This window comes from Rosa chinensis, chromosome 2, assembly GCF_002994745.2.
Source record: "Rosa chinensis cultivar Old Blush chromosome 2, RchiOBHm-V2, whole genome shotgun sequence".
Classification (NCBI taxonomy): domain Eukaryota; kingdom Viridiplantae; phylum Streptophyta; class Magnoliopsida; order Rosales; family Rosaceae; genus Rosa; species Rosa chinensis.
This window is the reverse complement of record NC_037089.1, coordinates 18092018-18110399: the sequence shown is the minus strand read 5'-3', so window position 1 is coordinate 18110399 and position 18382 is coordinate 18092018. Positions and strand designations below refer to the sequence as shown.

Below are 18382 nucleotides of genomic sequence, written 5' to 3'. Positions count from 1 at the left end.
GAAGTTGGTGATATCTATAACCGATTCGAACTGACCGAGTGACAACCTTAAAAAAAAATTAACCTGACATTACTAGGATTATCACCAAACAATTCAAGATCTAACTCTAATTTATTCAAATCATAGGACCACCCTACGCAAAGGGGGCTACCCCTAGGTTCTTGATTGCTGCTTCAGACCCTACTCGTTCCACTAGCTGCTCATTTTTCTCCAGCATTTTTTTTTTTACCTCTACGTACAGTAGTAGTCTTTAACTTAGAGAAAACTTTCTTCTCCAACATAAACCCTAAAATATACATCGGCAAACGTTATCTATGTTGTTGTCAAAATTTTCTGAATTTGACTTTGTGACTGATCGTGCATCAATTAATGGAAATAGGTTTCTTATGAAAAAAGAGTTTCAGCTATGAAATTGATATAATATAAGGAAACAAAAAAATATGGAACTTTTAGCAGGAATGATGGTTTAAAGAAGATTTGACAGGGGGAGAAAGAGTCATTTTATTTCATTGATTAAAGAAAAAGGAAACATAAGCTATCTAACTTCCAGAAAATTATAAACGTTAAATATTTCCTGGAAAGAGTTCACACATACAATGCCGTAAACAACCTCTATAAAATGACAAATGACAATGAGAGAGAGAGAGAGACGCAGTAGGGCAAGAAAGACGACTACCAACTACAATGTATTCGAACATGCACCTAGTAGCAAAGAGTGTCATATGGACTACTTTATTTGCTTTACAATAGTGGTGGCATATCGAAAAGTTAAAGCAATGCCATAAAACCAATAAAAAATCTTTCCCAATATGCTGACAATCAGAAATAAATCCGTGACACGACGTTTCATCCTACCACTAGGAGGTTACACCCAATTCAAGATCTGTTGCCTAGGACAAACAAAGCATAATGAGTATGTAGCTTGGTACCAAGCCCACATGATCTTGGCAGGGGATTTATTGTAGAGAAACTACACCTAAACCTGATACATAATATCAAAACTAAATGATATTTACTATAAGCCCACTAGTAGAGGCCCAAGGAATGAAGACAGGCCCACGATTCTGGATAGGCCCACCACCCTGGAGAAGCCCACGACCGTGTTGCGCGGGACCGTCCACCTTTCCCGGTCGGAATGGCAGCACAACAACCAATGAACCACGACGCCATAGAATCTCGACTGGAACCAGTGGCCAGAACACAACACGCTTGATCCTCGCCACCGCCGACACACACACACACACACACACACGTCCAAGCAGCGCCGTTGAAACATTCACGCTCAACAACCGTTGCCGGATCACCATTTGTAACAAGTTCAAAGTGCTGCCAGGTCCGGATTGCAGCCTCGAATGAGGAACTCGCCCTCCCTCAGGCCTCCACTTGTTGGCCCAAGCCGGTGGTTGTAGACTGTTTGTCGATCTCTGCACTTACGTATTGATAACTCCCGCCAACGATCCTTCTCGTCTTGGCCCGTACTCCGCTTTGGACCTTCACCAGCGGACTGAGAATCTAAACCTACCCGTCCAACGACGACGTCCCGAAGACGTGCCGCTGGACGGAACATGAGAACAGAACTGGTGCTTCTCTTCGAAAACGACGGTTTCTCTCTTCTTCAAAAAACGCAGAGCCAACCACTGTTTTTTTGTTTTAAATATCAGTCACTTTTAAATTATTTTTTTAATTTTACAGAAAATAATAGTGATCACCTTCTCCAACTAAAAGTGTAATATCGAAAAGGTAAACACTAAATAATGATATTCACAATGTTTTTGTCAAAATACAAATCCACACTCAAGGTTAGAGTTGGAATTTCACCATGTGAACGACGGGTATTGGAATGACAAATCGGATCCTATCTCCCGCGGTCAACAATACGTCTACAAAAAAATGGGGAACTCGTCGACGGACGACTCGGCCTCCGACGGCGACGCTCCGGTCTTCTCCGAAGGCGAGAAGGTCCTCGCCTTCCACAACACTCGCATCTACGAAGCCAAGGCATCTCCTTTCTCTTCTCCAACCTCCATTTTCTTCTATATAACTGCCTAACTTTTCTTTTCCAAACTCCCTCTCATTGCTTCAAAATTGAATTGAGCTCCATTATCATGGTTTATAATCTTATTTTAGGGCAGGATTTGATCGATTTGATTTGGAATTGTAACCTCTAATCGGGAATTGTATCTTCTAATCATTAGATAGTACTCCAATTTCAGGTTTCAATTTGCATTCCTCAATCTAATTTGATTCACTGTAGTTCTGATTTAAGAATATAGCTGGTATTTTCTTCTAGATATTTTTGTACCTTTCTAGTAGTGATGCTATCTCTAGCACTTGGGCACCAAGCAGATGCACTATAGTTTGGTTCTTAATTTGATTCACTATAGTTCTGAACTCTGCAGTAAGCTGAAGAAGAGTTTTTGTTTCGATTTTGATCTAATCGAGTTAAGCAATTACATTGTAGGTTCAAAAGGCGGAGCTGAGGAAAAACGAATGGAAATACTTTGTTCACTATCTTGTAAGTCGCCGGGAAATTACTCGAAAGTAATTCATAGTAATATGAATGCATTAAGCAAAGTAGTATCTGATTGTGATATTTGAATCTGATTGTGGTATTTGATTGTTGCTTCATTTGGTGTTTTGCAGGGTTGGAATAAAGTGTATGTTTCCTTTTCTATCCCACCTTATTGTTTTTTCAAAGCTTATAATTCAGAGTTAACGAGGTAAACAATGCTGAATCAGAGCTCTCTCTCTCTCTCTCTCACACACACACACAAAACACTCACTTGATCTCACACAGAAATGTAATTAGGATAAGTTTTCTGGCGGTATGCTTGATATCTGCAGTTGGATTGCAGCTACTGAGCTGTTGGGTTATTTGGATGTAGTTTCAATCAAGGATACTATAACTCATATATAAGCATTCCTTTGTATTGCTTATCTGTCTTTTATAATGGCAATATGCATGGGAGTAAATATTAAGCTCTTGACTTCAAAAGCTAAGTCTCTACAGGTTTAGATCATGAAATAGCACACAAGTAGATGGTTCCCTCTGGTCCAGTTGTTCAAGTCTTCTTGTCGTTGTACATAAAATCTAGGATTCCTTGACCAGGACAGAAGAGAACTGCCATAACAAAATAGAAGCTGTGTTCTTTCTCTTTTTACATGAAATATAGTTTCAGGTGTCCTTTGAAAATTTGTGTTTGATGGTAATTATATTAGCTCACATCATACTCCATTTCATAGTTTTCAACATACTAAGCGGTTTCACCTGAATAAAATTTAAAGCGAGGCCTCTCTTTTCTAATTTTAAAGATAAAGTACACTCTTTTCCCTTACAAAGCGTTCCTTAAAAGTCATTCCTATATTATATATTTTGTCTATGAAGAGTAAATTGGGATTCATACTCTTCTGTTGAAATGGTTTTCCCTTTTCTTAAAGGGTTACAGTAATCATTACTATGGCTTGGATATCTTTCCAGCAGTTGGGACGAATGGGTAGGTGTGGATCGCCTGTTGAAACATAATGAAGAGAATATAAAGAAGCAACAGGCTCTTAACAAGAAACAGGACATAATTACAAAGTCTGGACGTTTGACTCAAATGAAGCCAAAAAGCTCTACTGGTTAGCTTTGCCCCATTTTATTTTAGCATTAGTTCCTCAAATGTTCCAATAGCAGTTTTGTTCGTCTACACATGCTTCTTTGTTGTATTTGTACACTAGGAGGTGATCATATTTGGTATGAACTTAAATTTTCCAACAGGAAATTTTGTTTTCTCTTGGCAAGTGGGGAATTATCAAACGCATTAATTTTTTAAAGACAAGAATCGCTCCGTTTCTGTCTTTCTGTCATGATGCAAGTAGTTACACTTTCTTAACCATTGTTGTTTGCTTTGTTAATGTTTACACCCAAAAAGTTAGTTTCCCGACCGAATCATGATGATAATTCTACTCTTACTGAAAATCAATGAAAAGGTCTAATATAAGAATAAAATAAAGCAAAGAGGACCAGCAGTGGCACAGACTTTTTAGGCAGCAAGGGCTGCTGGCCTTCATGTGGCCAGCCAAATCTAGAATGTAGGATCACAGTTTTCCTTAACATTTTGGCAGGCCTTTGGCAACTTGTTAGCACTGCTTCTTTCTGTTGCTATGTTGATAATAGTTTCTGTCTGTTCATTTTCTAGATGCAAAAATGGAGAAAGAGGAGCAGAAGAACAATGGTACAACAAATTTTCTGATTCCTTAGCTTTGATTTATTCTCAATAAATATGCCTGTGAAAAGAAACCAGGTCTCTCTTAGCATGCTAATATTAACATTTATTGCAGTGGCAGAAGGGAAGAAGCGAAAGAATGACTGTGGTGAGGTCTGGCATCTATTAGACTGAATATACTACTTTGCATATATATATATATATATATATATATATATATATATATATATTTTTTCCATTTTCTGGCCTGATTCCTTTTTCCATAGGATTTTACACAGAAATCTGGTGACGTCGCTTATAGCCGTGGTTCTTGAGCCTTACTAATTGAAAAAGATAATGAAAGACAACAAACGCATGGATACATTTTCCTCAGCTATATATTGGGCTTTTATTGCTTGTCTGGATGACTAATTTACTTTTTGTATCCATTTGTTCTTTGTCAACGAGAAACTGCATATGCTTGCTCACTGATTATAAATGCTCCCTTATGTAGGTCGTAAATATCTTATTGAGTTTGTTTATATGGTCATTTCCTTGATGGTGTGCTAATTCTGGGTTCTGTAATTATTAGGACACTGTTGCCTTGGGAAAATTTGTCAAGATTCAAATTCCTTCAAAATTAAGAAAGCAAGTCATTGATGATCGGGAATTTACTTCTCAGCTGGATAGGGTACACATGAAATGTTAGAGATGAGTAGGCAAGTACTCATGAGACAGCTAAAAACAATTAGAAATTAAACTTTGAGGGAAAAAAAAAAGACGTGTTAGGATTTGATTTCAGCAAAACAGAAAAAAATATCTTAATTAGACCTAATGATTTCACTTCTCAAACCATACTACTGGTTTTTATCAGTTAGACCACGAAGGAAAGAAGAATGTTTCATGTCATGCTGAAACTAAAGATCTAGCAATCATATTTGAAATCCAATATAATTAGTATTAATAATTATCTTGTTGTATTATAAATATTATTCATTATTATTGTTTTTGTTTTTGTTATTGACTGTTATGGTTAAATGGTCGGATGTTCTCCACCAGGACATTTTAGGAATGGATAGTAGTCAACTCAATGAGGCAAATAAAAAAGGGAGTAGACGGGTATGGACCAGAGAGGAGGAGTCTGCACTTTTAGGCATCCTAGAGGATCTAGTTGCAAAGAATCATCGTCATGATAATGGTACTTTCAAAAGTGGAGCATTGAATCAAGTAGAAAATGCCTTGCACAATTTGTTTCCAGAGTCTGGCCTGAAAGCAAAACCACACATTGAGTCAAAAATGAAAATATTGAAGAAGCAGTTCCGTATAGTTTATGAAATGGTGAACAAAACTGGGTTTGAATGGAATGATGAAAAGAAATGTGTGATGGTTGATACTGAAGAGACATGGAAAGCGTATCTTCAGGTATGATATTAACTTCAGCATTTAATATGGCCCCTTTATTCAAAAGTCGGGTAATGAAGTGTCGGATTTAACATACATAGTTGTGAACTCACATTTGTATTATAATTAGTAAATTACTAAGGGTTGTTAATTAAATTTGTAGCATCACAAGGAGGCAGATGGGTGGAGGGGTAAATTTTTTCCGCTTTATGACAGGCTTGGTTATATATTCAAAGCGGACTGTGCACTTGGAGAAGGGTCTCGAACTTCAGCTGATATAGATCAGGAGTTGAATTGTATGGATGTTAGTACAACTGACTTTGAGATAGAGGAAGACACTTTTCCAAGGTTAGTTGACCAAGTCTCAACTAACAAGCAAACAGATCAATCTCATTCCTCACCAAGTAAGAGGAGAAGAGATGATGACTCCGGAGGTAGTAGTCAAATCAATGAAACAAATGAAAAGAATGGCAGACATTTATGGACCAAGGAGGAGGATGATGCAGTTTTAGGCATTCTAGAGGATCTAGTTGCAAAGGGTCCTCTTTATGATAATGGTACTTTCAGATCTGGTACATTCGCTCAAATAGAAGATGCCTTGCGTCATTTATGTCTAGCCTCAGGGCTGAAAGCTAGACATATTGAGTCAAAAGTTAAGAACTGGAAAAGGAAATGCAGCATAGTAAGTGACATGCTCAACAGAAATGGGTTTAGCTGGAATAATGTGATGAAATGTGTGGAGGTTGACAATGGAGAAACATGGAAATCCTATGTTCAGGTATGATAATCTTAATTTCACTGCTTATAAGCCTTATATTTATTTTTTTTATTGATGTTTAGGATGTATGAGTGAAGTGTCAACTTGTAGCATATCTTTTTCTTGTAAATGACCTCTATTTATTGAACCTGTAGACTCATAGGGAGGCAGATAAGTGGAGGGGAAAATATTTTCCAATTTTTGACAGACTTACTCATATATTTGATGTGGACCGCGCAACTGTAAAAACAACCCAAGCACAAGATGAGATAGCTGAGGAGATCAACTGTTTTGAGGTTAATTCAACTGACTTTGGGATAGAGGAAGGCACTTGTCCAAGGTCAGTTGACCAATTGATTACCAAGCAAACAGATCATTCTCATTCCTCAGAAAGAAAGAGGAGGAGAGAGGATGATACAGGAGGTAGTAGTCATATCGATGAGACAAGTAAAAGAAGGCGCAGACGTACGTGGACCGAGGAGGAGGAAGACGCACTTTTAGGCATTCTAGAGGATCTAATTGCGAAGGGTCACCGTTACGAAAAGGGTACTTTCAAACCTGGTACGTCAACTCTAATAGAAGATGCCTTATCCAAATTATGTCCAGCCTCAGGACTGAAAGCTAGCCCACATGTTGAGTCAAAAATTAAAAAGTTGAAACAGGAATGCAGTATTGTATGTGACATGCTCAACACAGATGGCTTTAGTTGGAACAATGAGATGAAATGTGTGGAGGTTGACAGTGAAACATGGAAAAGATTTGTTCAGGTATGACTGTATGATAATCTTAACTTTATGACATACTGAGACATCTAATATGATTAATTCTATTTTATTGCTATTTAGGATCTATAAGTTAACTCTCATGTCTCAACTTACTGCATATGTTTTACTTGTTAATCTTAAGTTTGGATTATATTCATGCTGATATTTGTTTATTGAACCTGTAGCATCATAAGGAGGCAGATAAGTGGAGGGGGAAATTTTTTCCACTTTTTGAAAGACTTATTTATATATTTGAAGTGGGCTGCCCAATTGCAAAAACAACCCAAACTCCAGCTGAAATGGTTGAGGAGATGAACTGTGTTGAGTTTAATACAACTGACTTTGGGACACTGAAAGACGCTTGTCCAAAGGCAGTTGAACAAGTCTCAACAACCAAGGACATAGATCAATCTCATTCACTACCAAGTAAGGGAAGAGAAGATGATATGGGAGGTATTCATCATATCAATGAGACAAATAGAAAAAGGAGAAGGCGTAAATGGACCAAGGAGGAGGAGGATGCACTTTTAAGCATCTTAGAGGATCTAGTTGCAAAGGGTCATCGTTTCCATAATAAAACTTTCAGATCTGGTACATTGACACTAATAGAAAACACTTTGTGCAATTTATGTCCAGCATCAGGACTGAAAGCTTACCCACACGTTGAGTCAAAAATTAAAAAATTGAAGAAGGGATTCAGTACAGTGTGTGACATACTCAACAGTGGGTTTGGGTGGAATGATAGAACAAAATGTGTGGTGGTTGAATGTGAAGAATCATGGAAAGGCTTTGTTCAGGTATTATATGAACTCCATATGCTAATTAGCCTAATATGGTATTTACTTTTGGAATTTGCTAGTGTCAATTGATAACTTATGTGTTACTTCTGATCTTACATTTGTGTTAATTTAGATTCTATTAACATTTGTTTACTGAACTGTAGCATCATAAGGAGGCGGGGAAGTGGAGATACAGACATTTTCCACTTTATGATAGACTTGCTCATATATTTGGAGTGGACTCCACAAATGTAAAAGCATCTCAAGCTCATATTGAAGCAGTAGAGGGGATTAATAGTGATGAGGTTGAGTCAGGTGACTTGGGGATAGAGGAAGACACAAACTCAAGGTCTGTTGACCGCATCTCAACAAACAAAGAAGCAGATAATTCTCATTCCCCACAAAGAAATAGCAGAAGACAAGATGATGATTTAGGTGCTTCGTTAAACAAAGTTGCTGCGTCATTTGTGGGAATGATGCAAACTTCAAAGGAGCAAATGCGAGTACTAATCGAAAATCTGCAGTCGAAAGATAAAAATGAGTCCCTGCAACCAAAAGATGTCAATGAGTCTCTATCCAAAGATAAGAATGAATCTCAGCAATCCAAAGGTAACAATGAATCTCTGCAGTCAAAAGATAACAGAACAGGTCAGTTACGGTCTGAGCTTAAAAAGTTGGGGCTTTCTATTACTGATCGAGTGAAAGCATTAAGACTACTCATGGCTGATACTTGGAATGCTGATTTTTTTCTTACTTTGGATGAGGAAGAGAAATTGGAATTTGTAAAGCAACTCATTGATGAATCATCTAAGAAGTAAGGTGTATATTGTGGGTTATATTTGAACTAGTAAATCTGCTAAATTATTTTCGCTCATCTTGGACTACTGTTGAGCATTGTCAATTTGTCATACTTACTTTGTAAATTCTGATAGATATCACTGGTACAATTTTTGTGCATCACGACTAGGCAGGAGCACAGTATTGATGTCCAAAGTCCAAACTTTGTTGCTACTCCCTGGTCCTGAATCCTAAATAGATAGCCCCTTGTCGTAGTATATGACTAGGTCCAATAATGCAATGTTTATGTATTTAGCAAAAGTATTCTGGACTCTTAATTCGAATCGATGATCTGAGTGTAAGATGAAACATGTTGACCTGTTGATGGCTTGTCGTGTCATAACTTTAGGCGTACATCCAGACCAAGTACTAAGTGCAACACGAAAAGCACTGAAATGTTTTGCACTAAGAGGATTAGAATTTAGAACGAAAGGTAGTAATGGCTTAGGATTATAGAACGGAAGGTGCTAATGGGTCAACGGCTTGTTTACCAACATAGAAACGGATTTTAGGGTTTACACTAGGGAAATTGCATTTTCTATATTTGATTCTTGCAAGAATAACAACATTTCTTGAAAATATTTAGCATGCGTGACGTCACGCTAATGGACATTGATCTGGTTCATTTAAACCAAGTGTTACTATCATTCTGATGTGTTATACACGAAACTTAATAATTGGTAAGGCTCGCCGATAGATCAATTGTATGCGAGTGTTCAACGTATCTCATGTCGTTAACGGTCTAATAATGGTACAGAAATTTCTAACTTCGTCACTTAAATGTGAATCGATCAAAATTAAGTAATCTATGATTAGAATGAAATGCAATCCTCATTCTAATGAATACTCGTTCACCCACCACTGAATTTAACATCAAGAATTGATTCATTTCGTATGGAAATTATTCTATGCACCGACGGTGCAAATGACCCAACACTTATAAAATGATCTCAACCCTTGATATTTATAATTAATATTTTTATTAATTACCTAAGAGTGTATTTAATATAATCTAACCATCCATTTATGTCGGTGCAAGTACACGTTGATGCACTGAATCCTCCCTCATAATCGTATTAATTTTCGCTCCTAATATTAGGTGACCGAGTATTCACACCAAAAAGAAAAGGGTTTTTGTCCATTTACCCCATTTCTAAGGATTTTTTTCCCACTTACCCCATTAAGTTTTTTTAATTCCCTCTTACCCAAAACACTCTAAGGAAGTCTTCTCTAATATCCCATTAATGTTTTTTTTTTTTTTTTTTTTTAATACTATTTTACCCTCACCTCTTTGTTACTTAGAGAGAGAGAGAGAGAGAAACCATAAGAGACTTCGCCGGAGCCGATTGACGGATTAGGATTTCGGCCAACTTTTTCCAGATTCCCGTCACCGGCTGCCGCCCACCGGATTTTCTGAAAACTGTGCTAGAGATCCCCAAAGAGGTCGTCGGAGATTTCATATGTCGCTGGAAAGGTTTATTGGCCCAATAGATGTCTATTGCTCCCCATTGTCCCCTAATAGACGTCTATTGCTCCCCAATAGAGGGGCAATAAACCTCTATTGCCCCCCAATAGACTTCTATTGCCCTCCAATAAAACTTTCGGTAGCCGGAATAGGAACTAATCTTCCTAAAATTAGATAAATAAAACTTTAATTAAAGAAAAAAATGAAGAGATTATATAAATTTAAAAACATCTATTGTCCCCCAATAGGACATTCAAAACTTTTTTTCCTTTGGGTGGTTCTAGTTGGACCTCCAAATTTGATATTTGGACCTCCAATTTTTTTCAGTTAGTAATTGACTTTGTCAACTTATATGAAAAGACAAATAAGGACAAAGAGAGAAAAATGAATTAAATAAATAAGTAAATACTCTTCTTACCTCCTCCAACCAAATATAACATTCAATTATTTTTTTTTGCCAATATTTCCTTATATTGCCTATATAGTTTTATAATTTACTTAAAACAATTAAATAAAAGGGTTCGTGACCACTTACCCAATTTTAGCCAAAAAATTGTCCACTTACTCCACTAAGAGTTTTTAACCTCATTTACCTAATCCAACAGTGTTTGACAGTATTACCCCTATTAATTAACTCTCTCTCCCCCCCTCCCTCTTCAATCTATTTTCTCTCTCTCTCTCTCTCTCTCTCTCTCTCTCTCTCTCTCTCTCTCTCTCTCTCTCTCCATGTCAGCAGATCCGACACAGAATTCTGGATCGGATGCACATCTATAGTAACGATGCACACCTCTCTCACTCTCTCTCTACCCCTACCCCCGAGAATGATTTCGAATCCGACGTCTCCGACCCCAGCTCACTCCACTAAGGAGGCTCCGGTGAGCTCGCGACGGCGCTGCAGGTCGTCGTTCGTCTAGGCTGAGCGAGGCGGAGCTTCGAAGCACCAGTGATCTGATCTCGGAAGACGAACCAACGTTCAAACCCAACGTCTCCGACCGTGGCTCACTCCACGACGGAGGCTCCGGTGAGCTCACGACGGCGCTGCAGGTCAGCGTTTGTTTGGGCTGAGCGAGGCGGAGCTCCGAAGCACCGGCGATCTGATCTCTTTCAAAGAACCAATGTTGACAGGAGGTTTGAAGGAGGAGAAGGATCTTCTCGGACCGGTGCCCAGAGCTTTTTTTTTTTTTTGGGTAAACTGTGGGCAGAAGAATGAAAGAAAAAAAGAAAAAAAAATGGAAAGTCGTGACTGGGCTTGGAGTCGAGTCGCCGGAAGAATGGGTGCATGTTTATTGCCCCAATAATATGTTTATTGGAAGGCAGTAATATTATTATTGGGGAGCAGTAATTTGACTATTGAGGGTAATAGTATGATTACTGAGAGGCAATAATATGATTATTGGGGGGCAATAATATGATTATTGGGGGGCAATAATATGATTATTGGAATGCAATAATATGATTATTAGGGGGCAATAATATAGTTATTGGGGGGCAATAATATGGTTACTGGGTATTATTAGGGGGCAATAAATTCAGATGTCGGAATCCGATCATTAGTCGGGTCGCAGGATTCGGGATTCCGATGAACGGTCGCCGGATTCCCGTCACCGGAGTTGTCGGTTGGCTACTGGTCACCAGAGTCCGGCAAGGTCTCCAATGACTTCTCCCTCTAAGTGAGAAAGAAGGAGAGGGCAAAAAAGTCCCAAAAATAAATAAAAAAGAATTAACTGGGTATTAGGGAAATAATTTCTTAGAGTGTTTGGGTAAGTGGGCAATTTTTATCCTAAAATTGTATAAATGGTCATTATCCCTAAGTAAAAATAATAATTTCTATACATGGCCTATCATTTATTACAAATGTAAATTCAAAACAATCTGATTTGGAATTTTCTTAAACTAAATTAATTGAATATTATGATATAGTTATTACTTGATTTCCAACCCAATACCCTTGAAATCATTCTTTTAGCAAATTCAAAGGGGTTCCAACAACATATCAAGATCAAAAACCAACCATCTGATTAATTTTGGTGGAGGAGAGACCTACTCATAAGAAACTAAGAAAGTAATGTCATGTGATTTTGATTCATTTTTATTCTCGTGGTTGAAGATAGAAATAAAAAGTAGAATAATAGATTGTTGTATCTCATGTTCAAGGGCATTTTGGTAAAAATAAAGAGGTCTACTTAGCTTTTCAAGTTTTTTAAAAAGTAAATTAGAGGTGTACTAAGTATGAGAGGTCCAAATAGTAAATTTGGAAATCCAACTAGAACCACCATTATTCTTTCCTTCCGTCCCGTTACTTAAAAAAAAAAGATTGATTTAGGCACCCAGAAAATGATCTGGGCACCCATGTCATGTTCTCCCATTTTTCCGACTGCAAAACTGGGACCAGAAGTAGTCTTCCGGCGAGGTAGGGTTGCAAATCGACGTCGAGGAGAGAGAGAGAGAGGGCGCGGGGGCGAGGTAGCTCCAACCGGTGAGAGAGAGTGCAGATGCCAGCGACGTTGGGGGAGAGAGAGGAGAGAGAAAGTGCAGATCAGCGAGGAGGAGAAAGAGAGATGGCACGGAGGCAAGGTAGCTCCGACTAGAGAGAGAGATAGTGTAGATGCCGGCGACTTTGGGGAGAGAGAGAGAGGGTGCGGGGGCGAGGTAGCTCCGACCGGTGAGAGAGAGAGTGTAGATGCCAGCTACATTGAGGAGAGATAGAGGACGCGGGGCGAGGTAGTTCGGACCGGTCAGAGAGAGAGTGCAAATGCCGGCGACGTTAGGGAGAGAGAGATCGATTGATCTGTATAGAAAGAAGACAGTGATGTAGTTTATTAATTAGCTTGAGGGTAGAATAGTCATTTTATTTTAGATTGGGTTAGTGAGAATAAAAATCTGTTGTTAGAGTGAGTGAGATAATTTTTGTTCATTTTAGTGATTTAAGTCAAAAACGTAAAAGAAAATAGGGGCGTGGTAAATTTTCTAGTGTGCTCAAGATTTAACCCGAATCCAAAATCGCAAATAGAACAGTAAAAACTAAAGGGGGAGGAATCTGAGCGTGACAAATCGGATCCTACACTTTAATTTGAACACACGCTCTGAGCAACCGTGACAAATCGGTGTTGACTGTTGAACACACACTCTCTCTCTCTCTCTGCGAAAATGGGCAACTCGTCCAGGGACGACTCTGCCACCGACGGCGACGCCTCTAGCGGCGGCGACGCCAAGCCCTCCAATTCCAGCCTCTATTCGGAAGGCGAGAAGATCCTCGCCTACCACGGCCCTCGCATCTACGAAGCCAAGGCAAGCCACCACCTTTCGTTTCTTTCTTCCCCCAACCTCCGTTTTCTTTATCTCTGGTGCCCTAGTTTTCCTAATTATGCTTTCTTTATTGCTTTTGTTTCGCTTTAGTTGTGGGATTTTATAGGTACTACGGTAGAATGGTTTGGAATTTGCGTTTTAGGGTTTAGGATTTGTAACCTTCAGTCTCTGATTCGCTTCTTGTTCTTGGCTTCTTGTTGTGATTTGCTTCACTTTTTTGTTTATTAAGAAAGATAGAAAAAGAAAGGTCTATGGAGCTATTTAATTTTCAGGGCAGTTTGTCCACAATTCTAACCTGCAATCATGAAATACTTCAACAACTTAGAACTGCTTTAAACCTTATGCTGGAAACTTGATACAAATTTTTTTTTTCTGTTACATCAATTTTCAGGTTGACTATATAGAAGTATACATGGGACCAAATTATTACTCTTTCGGATTGCAAGGCTTATGTAGTTGTAATTCTGATATACTTCTTAACTTAACTGGAAGCAAGGCTGTAATTGACATCTGCTATTAGATACTATGGCGCATTTTGTTAGGCTCATTTAAATTATGCTTCATCTAAAGTGCCCCAGGAAGTGATTTTGTGTCAATAGAGGCAAATGTGCCAGCTCTATAGGGTATATAGATGGAATTATCTTTTCACGTTTACCAATTTGATTTACCAATACTAAATCTGTTCAGATTCTACAAAGTTTATTGTGTTTTTTACTCTCTGTGCTGCTGTAGCTGTAATCTAAACAACTTTAAGCTTTCACATTTTAGGTTCAGAAGGCAGAGATCAGGAAAAACGAATGGAGATACTTTGTTCACTACCTTGTAAGTTGATCAACTTCTCTCTCCAAGCACGTATTAATGAATACTGAACCACTGATGCATGTTATAGTGACAACATGTAGGTCATCAAAGTAGCTTCTGATGAAGATATTAACTGTTGTTTGTTTGTTGTTTTGCAGGGCTGGAATAAAAAGTGAGTGTGCTCTATAACTTCTATTCTATTTCTGTCCACATTATTATTTAACACATTTAAAATTTTGAAATCTGTTTAATTAGGTAGAGAATGCAGAACTCACACACACACACACACACACTGATACACCCAAGCACGATCAATACTGTTTTTGTTAAATTTTCGGGTCACCCTAGAAATCTGAAATATGATAGCAGCTATATGAAATGTGCTTACCCTATCTACCATATTAACAAGGTAGCATACATGGTGCATAAAAAACTTCCAATGTTGAGAGGGCTACTATTTTAGATATAATTTGTATACCCCATTCCAAAATATTCATATATCATATGTTTGTTCACAAAGAGTACCTGAGAGCTGTATAGTCTTTATGTGTTTTCTTTCGTTAATAATTATACCCTTTTCAAAAAGGGATACAGAAATCATTACTATGGCTTGGACATCTTGCCAACAGTTGGGACGAGTGGGTAGGTGTGGATCGCATATTGAAGTACACTGAAGAGAATATATTGAAGCAGCAAGCTCTTGACAAGAAACAGGGCGTAGACAAGAATACAAAGTCAGGACGTTCCGCTCACACGAAGCCAAAAAGTTCTGCTGGTTAGCTCTGATCCTAATTACTTTAATGCTAGTGCCTCATAGAGGCTCTAATAGTTGTTGCAGACATGCACTTCCTCAAACCATAATTTTGCATTTGCATTAATATCTATATCTATATATATGTAGCCAAATGCACTTGTGTTTCCGAAATGTGACCAACTATATACTTGACCTAACCCCTGCTCCTGCATGATGTGATCCTGATACCTCCATGGCAGATGGGGATGGGGATGTTAACATAATAGAGAATTCATTAGAAAGTTAGTAGGCACCTGTTGTTCAACATAAACTCAAACAATTGAAAGTTACTATCTTTTCTTTCTGAGTACAATTTTACTTTTAAAAAAAATAAATAAATAAACATTTGAACACTGGAAGATCTTTTCCTTCAATCCACAATCCACCCTTGGCTATAGCACGGGGATCGTTTTTGGCAACGGAGGATTGACCCTCCAAACATTATTTCATTGGCTTTTTATTCTTTTCTTTTTTCTGGAGGATTAGAACTTCATTGTCATGATTTTCCTTACAGTTGGCAGAAGTTTTACTGTTGGTAACTTGATATTTGTCAACTTTTTTTATTTTTTTTTATTGATACTAGTTATTGTCTGTTGCTCTTTTGTAGATGCAAAAGTGGAGAAAGAAGACCAAAAGAACAATGGTATAATCTATTTTCTGATTCCTTGTTCTTCAACTTAGACTTTTTTTTTCTTTCTGAAAAAATGCTTGTAAAAAGATTTTTTTATTTTTTTTTTATAATTAATATTAAAGTCTATTGCAGTGGCCAAAGGGAAGAAGCGAAAGAATGACTCAGGCGCTGAGGTATAATCATATATATATATATATATATATATGTATGTATTCTATACTGCATTCCTTTTTTTTCTTTTTCTTTTTACATTATCTGGATCTTTTTCAGATGCATTGCTTTCACTTACTATCTTTCTATTTCCCTCACTTCATTTTCTCACATCTGTAGCAGTAAAAACATATAACCCTTGTCCAGATTTTTTTTCTTATGCTGTAAGGATGCTATTAGTGGTGGTCTTTGAGCTTTTCCGATTGAAAAAGAAAATGAAAGATAAGAAACACTGTAATACAGAGAAGCAGTTTCCTGCTAGATAGTGATACTTTAGTTTTTATATTCATTTATCCTCTATTAATGCAAAGCTGAATACCATTTTACTCTCCCATTATAGATGTTTCTTTCCCTATCTGTTTAATATTCTCCTTGGTTATTCGAGTTTTCTATTGACATATCAGTGGCCTAATTTTGGGTTCTATAATTGTTAGAAGGACAGCGTTACCTTGGAAAAGCTTGTGAAGATTCAAATTCCTTTAGCCTTAAGAAAACAACTGGTAGAGGATTGGGAATTTGTGTGTGAGCAGGATAAGGTACATCTGTACTAAGAGTTCAGCAACTTCTTTTGGTTATCATTTGACTATCATGTAGAATGATAGCTTTGTAGTTGAATGTGTCTTTCAAGAATGCATCTGGTTCTGGTTCTTCAATGCATATCTTAATGGAAATTTATTAGACCTTTGAGTGATACTTTTAAATGTCTCAGTACGATATTGATTGTTGAAGAATTTGTTTCTGCAGCTTGTTAAACTTCCACGATCTCCAACTGTAGATGACATTTTGCAGAAGTACCTCGACTACAGGACAAAGAAAGATGGAAAGTATGTTTGACTAAGTCTTAAGTTGATTTTCTATCATTATACTAGCCAATTTTATTGGAACAGCTGTTTTGTTGTGTAGTTCTGTCTGAAGAGCTGATATGTATATAGACCGATCATTGGCATGGACTAAGATTTTTCTTGAATACAGGCTGACTGATCCAGTAGGGGAAGTCCTGAAAGGAATACGATGTTACTTTGACAAAGCATTGCCAATGATTCTCTTATACAAAAAGGAACGCAAACAGTATCATGACACCATTGTAGATGATGTCTCTCCATCAACAATATATGGTGCTGAACATCTGCTACGACTTTTTGGTATGATAACATTTCTTGGAAATGCTTATAGGCTTATAGTTTCTTTGGTTTGGTTGTCATAAGAATGATTGTGAATTATGTCAAAATTGAGGCTGGTAGGTGGTTTCATGCATTTGATGTCCTTTAAGCTGGTATGGTCATATTTTATAATTTTAGTGATGGTGATAATTTTCTGGTGTTTGTAGTTAAGCTGCCGGAGCTATTGGCGTATGTCAACATTGAGGAGGAAACACTGACCCGCTTACAGCAGCAATTACTTGATTTTCTCAAGTATCCACTCAAACCTTATACAATAAACTACTATTTTGGAGATATTTCTGTTTACTCAATTTTTGTTTCAGTACTATTAGATAAAACTTATGTAGGGTCATCATCATACGTATAGCCACATTTATTTGCAAATTTTTGCTTGTTTACGGTGCATTTTTTGAGCTGTTACTATGGGAAAAGTTGAGGGACATAGGTTTTAAGTAGTTAGATGACATTTGCAGGCCTCGGTCTTAAGTATTAGTAGCCAAAATATACTCTGCTCCTGACCACATTCCCTTTTCTTTAGCCCCTTTTCTTTAGCTGGGTTTCAAGCATCTTTAATGCTTTCTTACACAATAAATTTTTGAAGAGGATGATGACTCAAGGCCAGAAGAAAAGAGGAGCTGACATCATATACTTAAAAAATGTGAAGATAGTTTCAAGTCCACTTCCCACCTATGTTTTACCTTCCAAGTACTAATGATGAATTACATGTGCACTTTGTCACTTAATTATTTTGGTGATTTTCTTCAATCCAGCTTTATGTAAATATATTTTAGGTGCACTTTTTTATGAGTACTTGTCTATTGTCATGCAGATTTCTGCAGAAAAATCAGACCACTTTCTTCCTTTCTGCTTATGATGGCTCAAAAAGTGTTGATGGGAAAGGCAAAGGAAAACATGAGTGATTTGGTACAGAGACTGTATTAACTTCTGCCTTCTCATACTTGCCATCAATAGATGGCAAAGGCAGGTGCAAGAGATTCATGACCATTCTTGGCATGTTATGGATTCATTCGCCAAGAAAATCCAGGAACATAGAACATCGAATTTGTTGTTGTAACATTAGCATTTTTTGATTCTTTTTTCTGTTTCTTGTCTGAATACCACACTTATCCGAGTTAGCTTAGCAAGCAACTGTTCTGTTTATGATGGGAAATCTGTAAAGACACTGGACATAGTTGTAGTTGGGATTTTAATGTAGCATTGATTTGGAATCTATTATAAGGTTTTGGTGTTTAATAGAATTGCATTTGGTCAACCATGATAATTTGATCAT

At 37.5% G+C, this 18382-nt stretch overlaps 2 protein-coding genes across 25 annotated transcripts; both read left to right on the top strand.

Moving 5' to 3' along the window:
* The first annotated feature begins 1784 nt into the window (after nucleotides 1-1784).
* LOC112188104 lies at nucleotides 1785-8848 on the top strand. Of its 24 annotated transcripts, none has more exons than XM_040514177.1 (12): nucleotides 1785-1998; nucleotides 2462-2515; nucleotides 2644-2720; nucleotides 3482-3621; nucleotides 4182-4217; nucleotides 4324-4361; nucleotides 4780-4878; nucleotides 5247-5609; nucleotides 5752-6366; nucleotides 6501-7112; nucleotides 7295-7906; nucleotides 8053-8848. In XM_040514177.1, the coding sequence occupies exons 1-12, from the start codon at nucleotides 1891-1893 to the stop codon at nucleotides 8704-8706; spliced, it is 3408 nt and encodes a 1135-aa protein (XP_040370111.1). In that variant the 5' UTR covers nucleotides 1785-1890; the 3' UTR covers nucleotides 8707-8848. The 24 variants fall into 24 exon arrangements, with proteins under 24 accessions (XP_040370111.1, XP_040370110.1, XP_040370113.1 ...); XM_040514176.1 differs by having other exon boundaries at nucleotides 3479-3621; XM_040514179.1 differs by having other exon boundaries at nucleotides 1786-1998; nucleotides 2644-2657.
* Nucleotides 8849-13275: 4427 nt separating this feature from the next.
* Nucleotides 13276-18350, top strand: LOC112188106 (protein MRG1). Its single transcript, XM_024327147.2, has 11 exons — nucleotides 13276-13478; nucleotides 14265-14318; nucleotides 14456-14469; nucleotides 14927-15072; nucleotides 15698-15733; nucleotides 15854-15894; nucleotides 16366-16467; nucleotides 16676-16755; nucleotides 16904-17073; nucleotides 17259-17343; nucleotides 17921-18350. The coding sequence occupies exons 1-11, from the start codon at nucleotides 13338-13340 to the stop codon at nucleotides 18009-18011; spliced, it is 960 nt and encodes a 319-aa protein (XP_024182915.1). The 5' UTR covers nucleotides 13276-13337; the 3' UTR covers nucleotides 18012-18350.
* The last annotated feature ends 32 nt before the right edge of the window (nucleotides 18351-18382 follow it).

Bases quoted from the DNA above. Each gene is read 5' to 3' on its own strand.
- LOC112188104 (XM_040514176.1), top strand. From the start codon at position 1,891: ATGGGGAACTCGTCGACGGACGACTCGGCCTCCGACGGCGACGCTCCG. The intron at 6,367-6,500 runs GTATGATAATCT...TTGAACCTGTAG, and splicing joins CATGGAAATCCTATGTTCAG to ACTCATAGGGAGGCAGATAA. The intron at 7,907-8,052 runs GTATTATATGAA...ACTGAACTGTAG, and splicing joins CATGGAAAGGCTTTGTTCAG to CATCATAAGGAGGCGGGGAA.
- LOC112188106 (XM_024327147.2), top strand. From the start codon at position 13,338: ATGGGCAACTCGTCCAGGGACGACTCTGCCACCGACGGCGACGCCTCT. The intron at 16,756-16,903 runs GTATGTTTGACT...TCTTGAATACAG, and splicing joins AGGACAAAGAAAGATGGAAA to GCTGACTGATCCAGTAGGGG. The intron at 17,344-17,920 runs GTATCCACTCAA...ATTGTCATGCAG, and splicing joins CAATTACTTGATTTTCTCAA to ATTTCTGCAGAAAAATCAGA.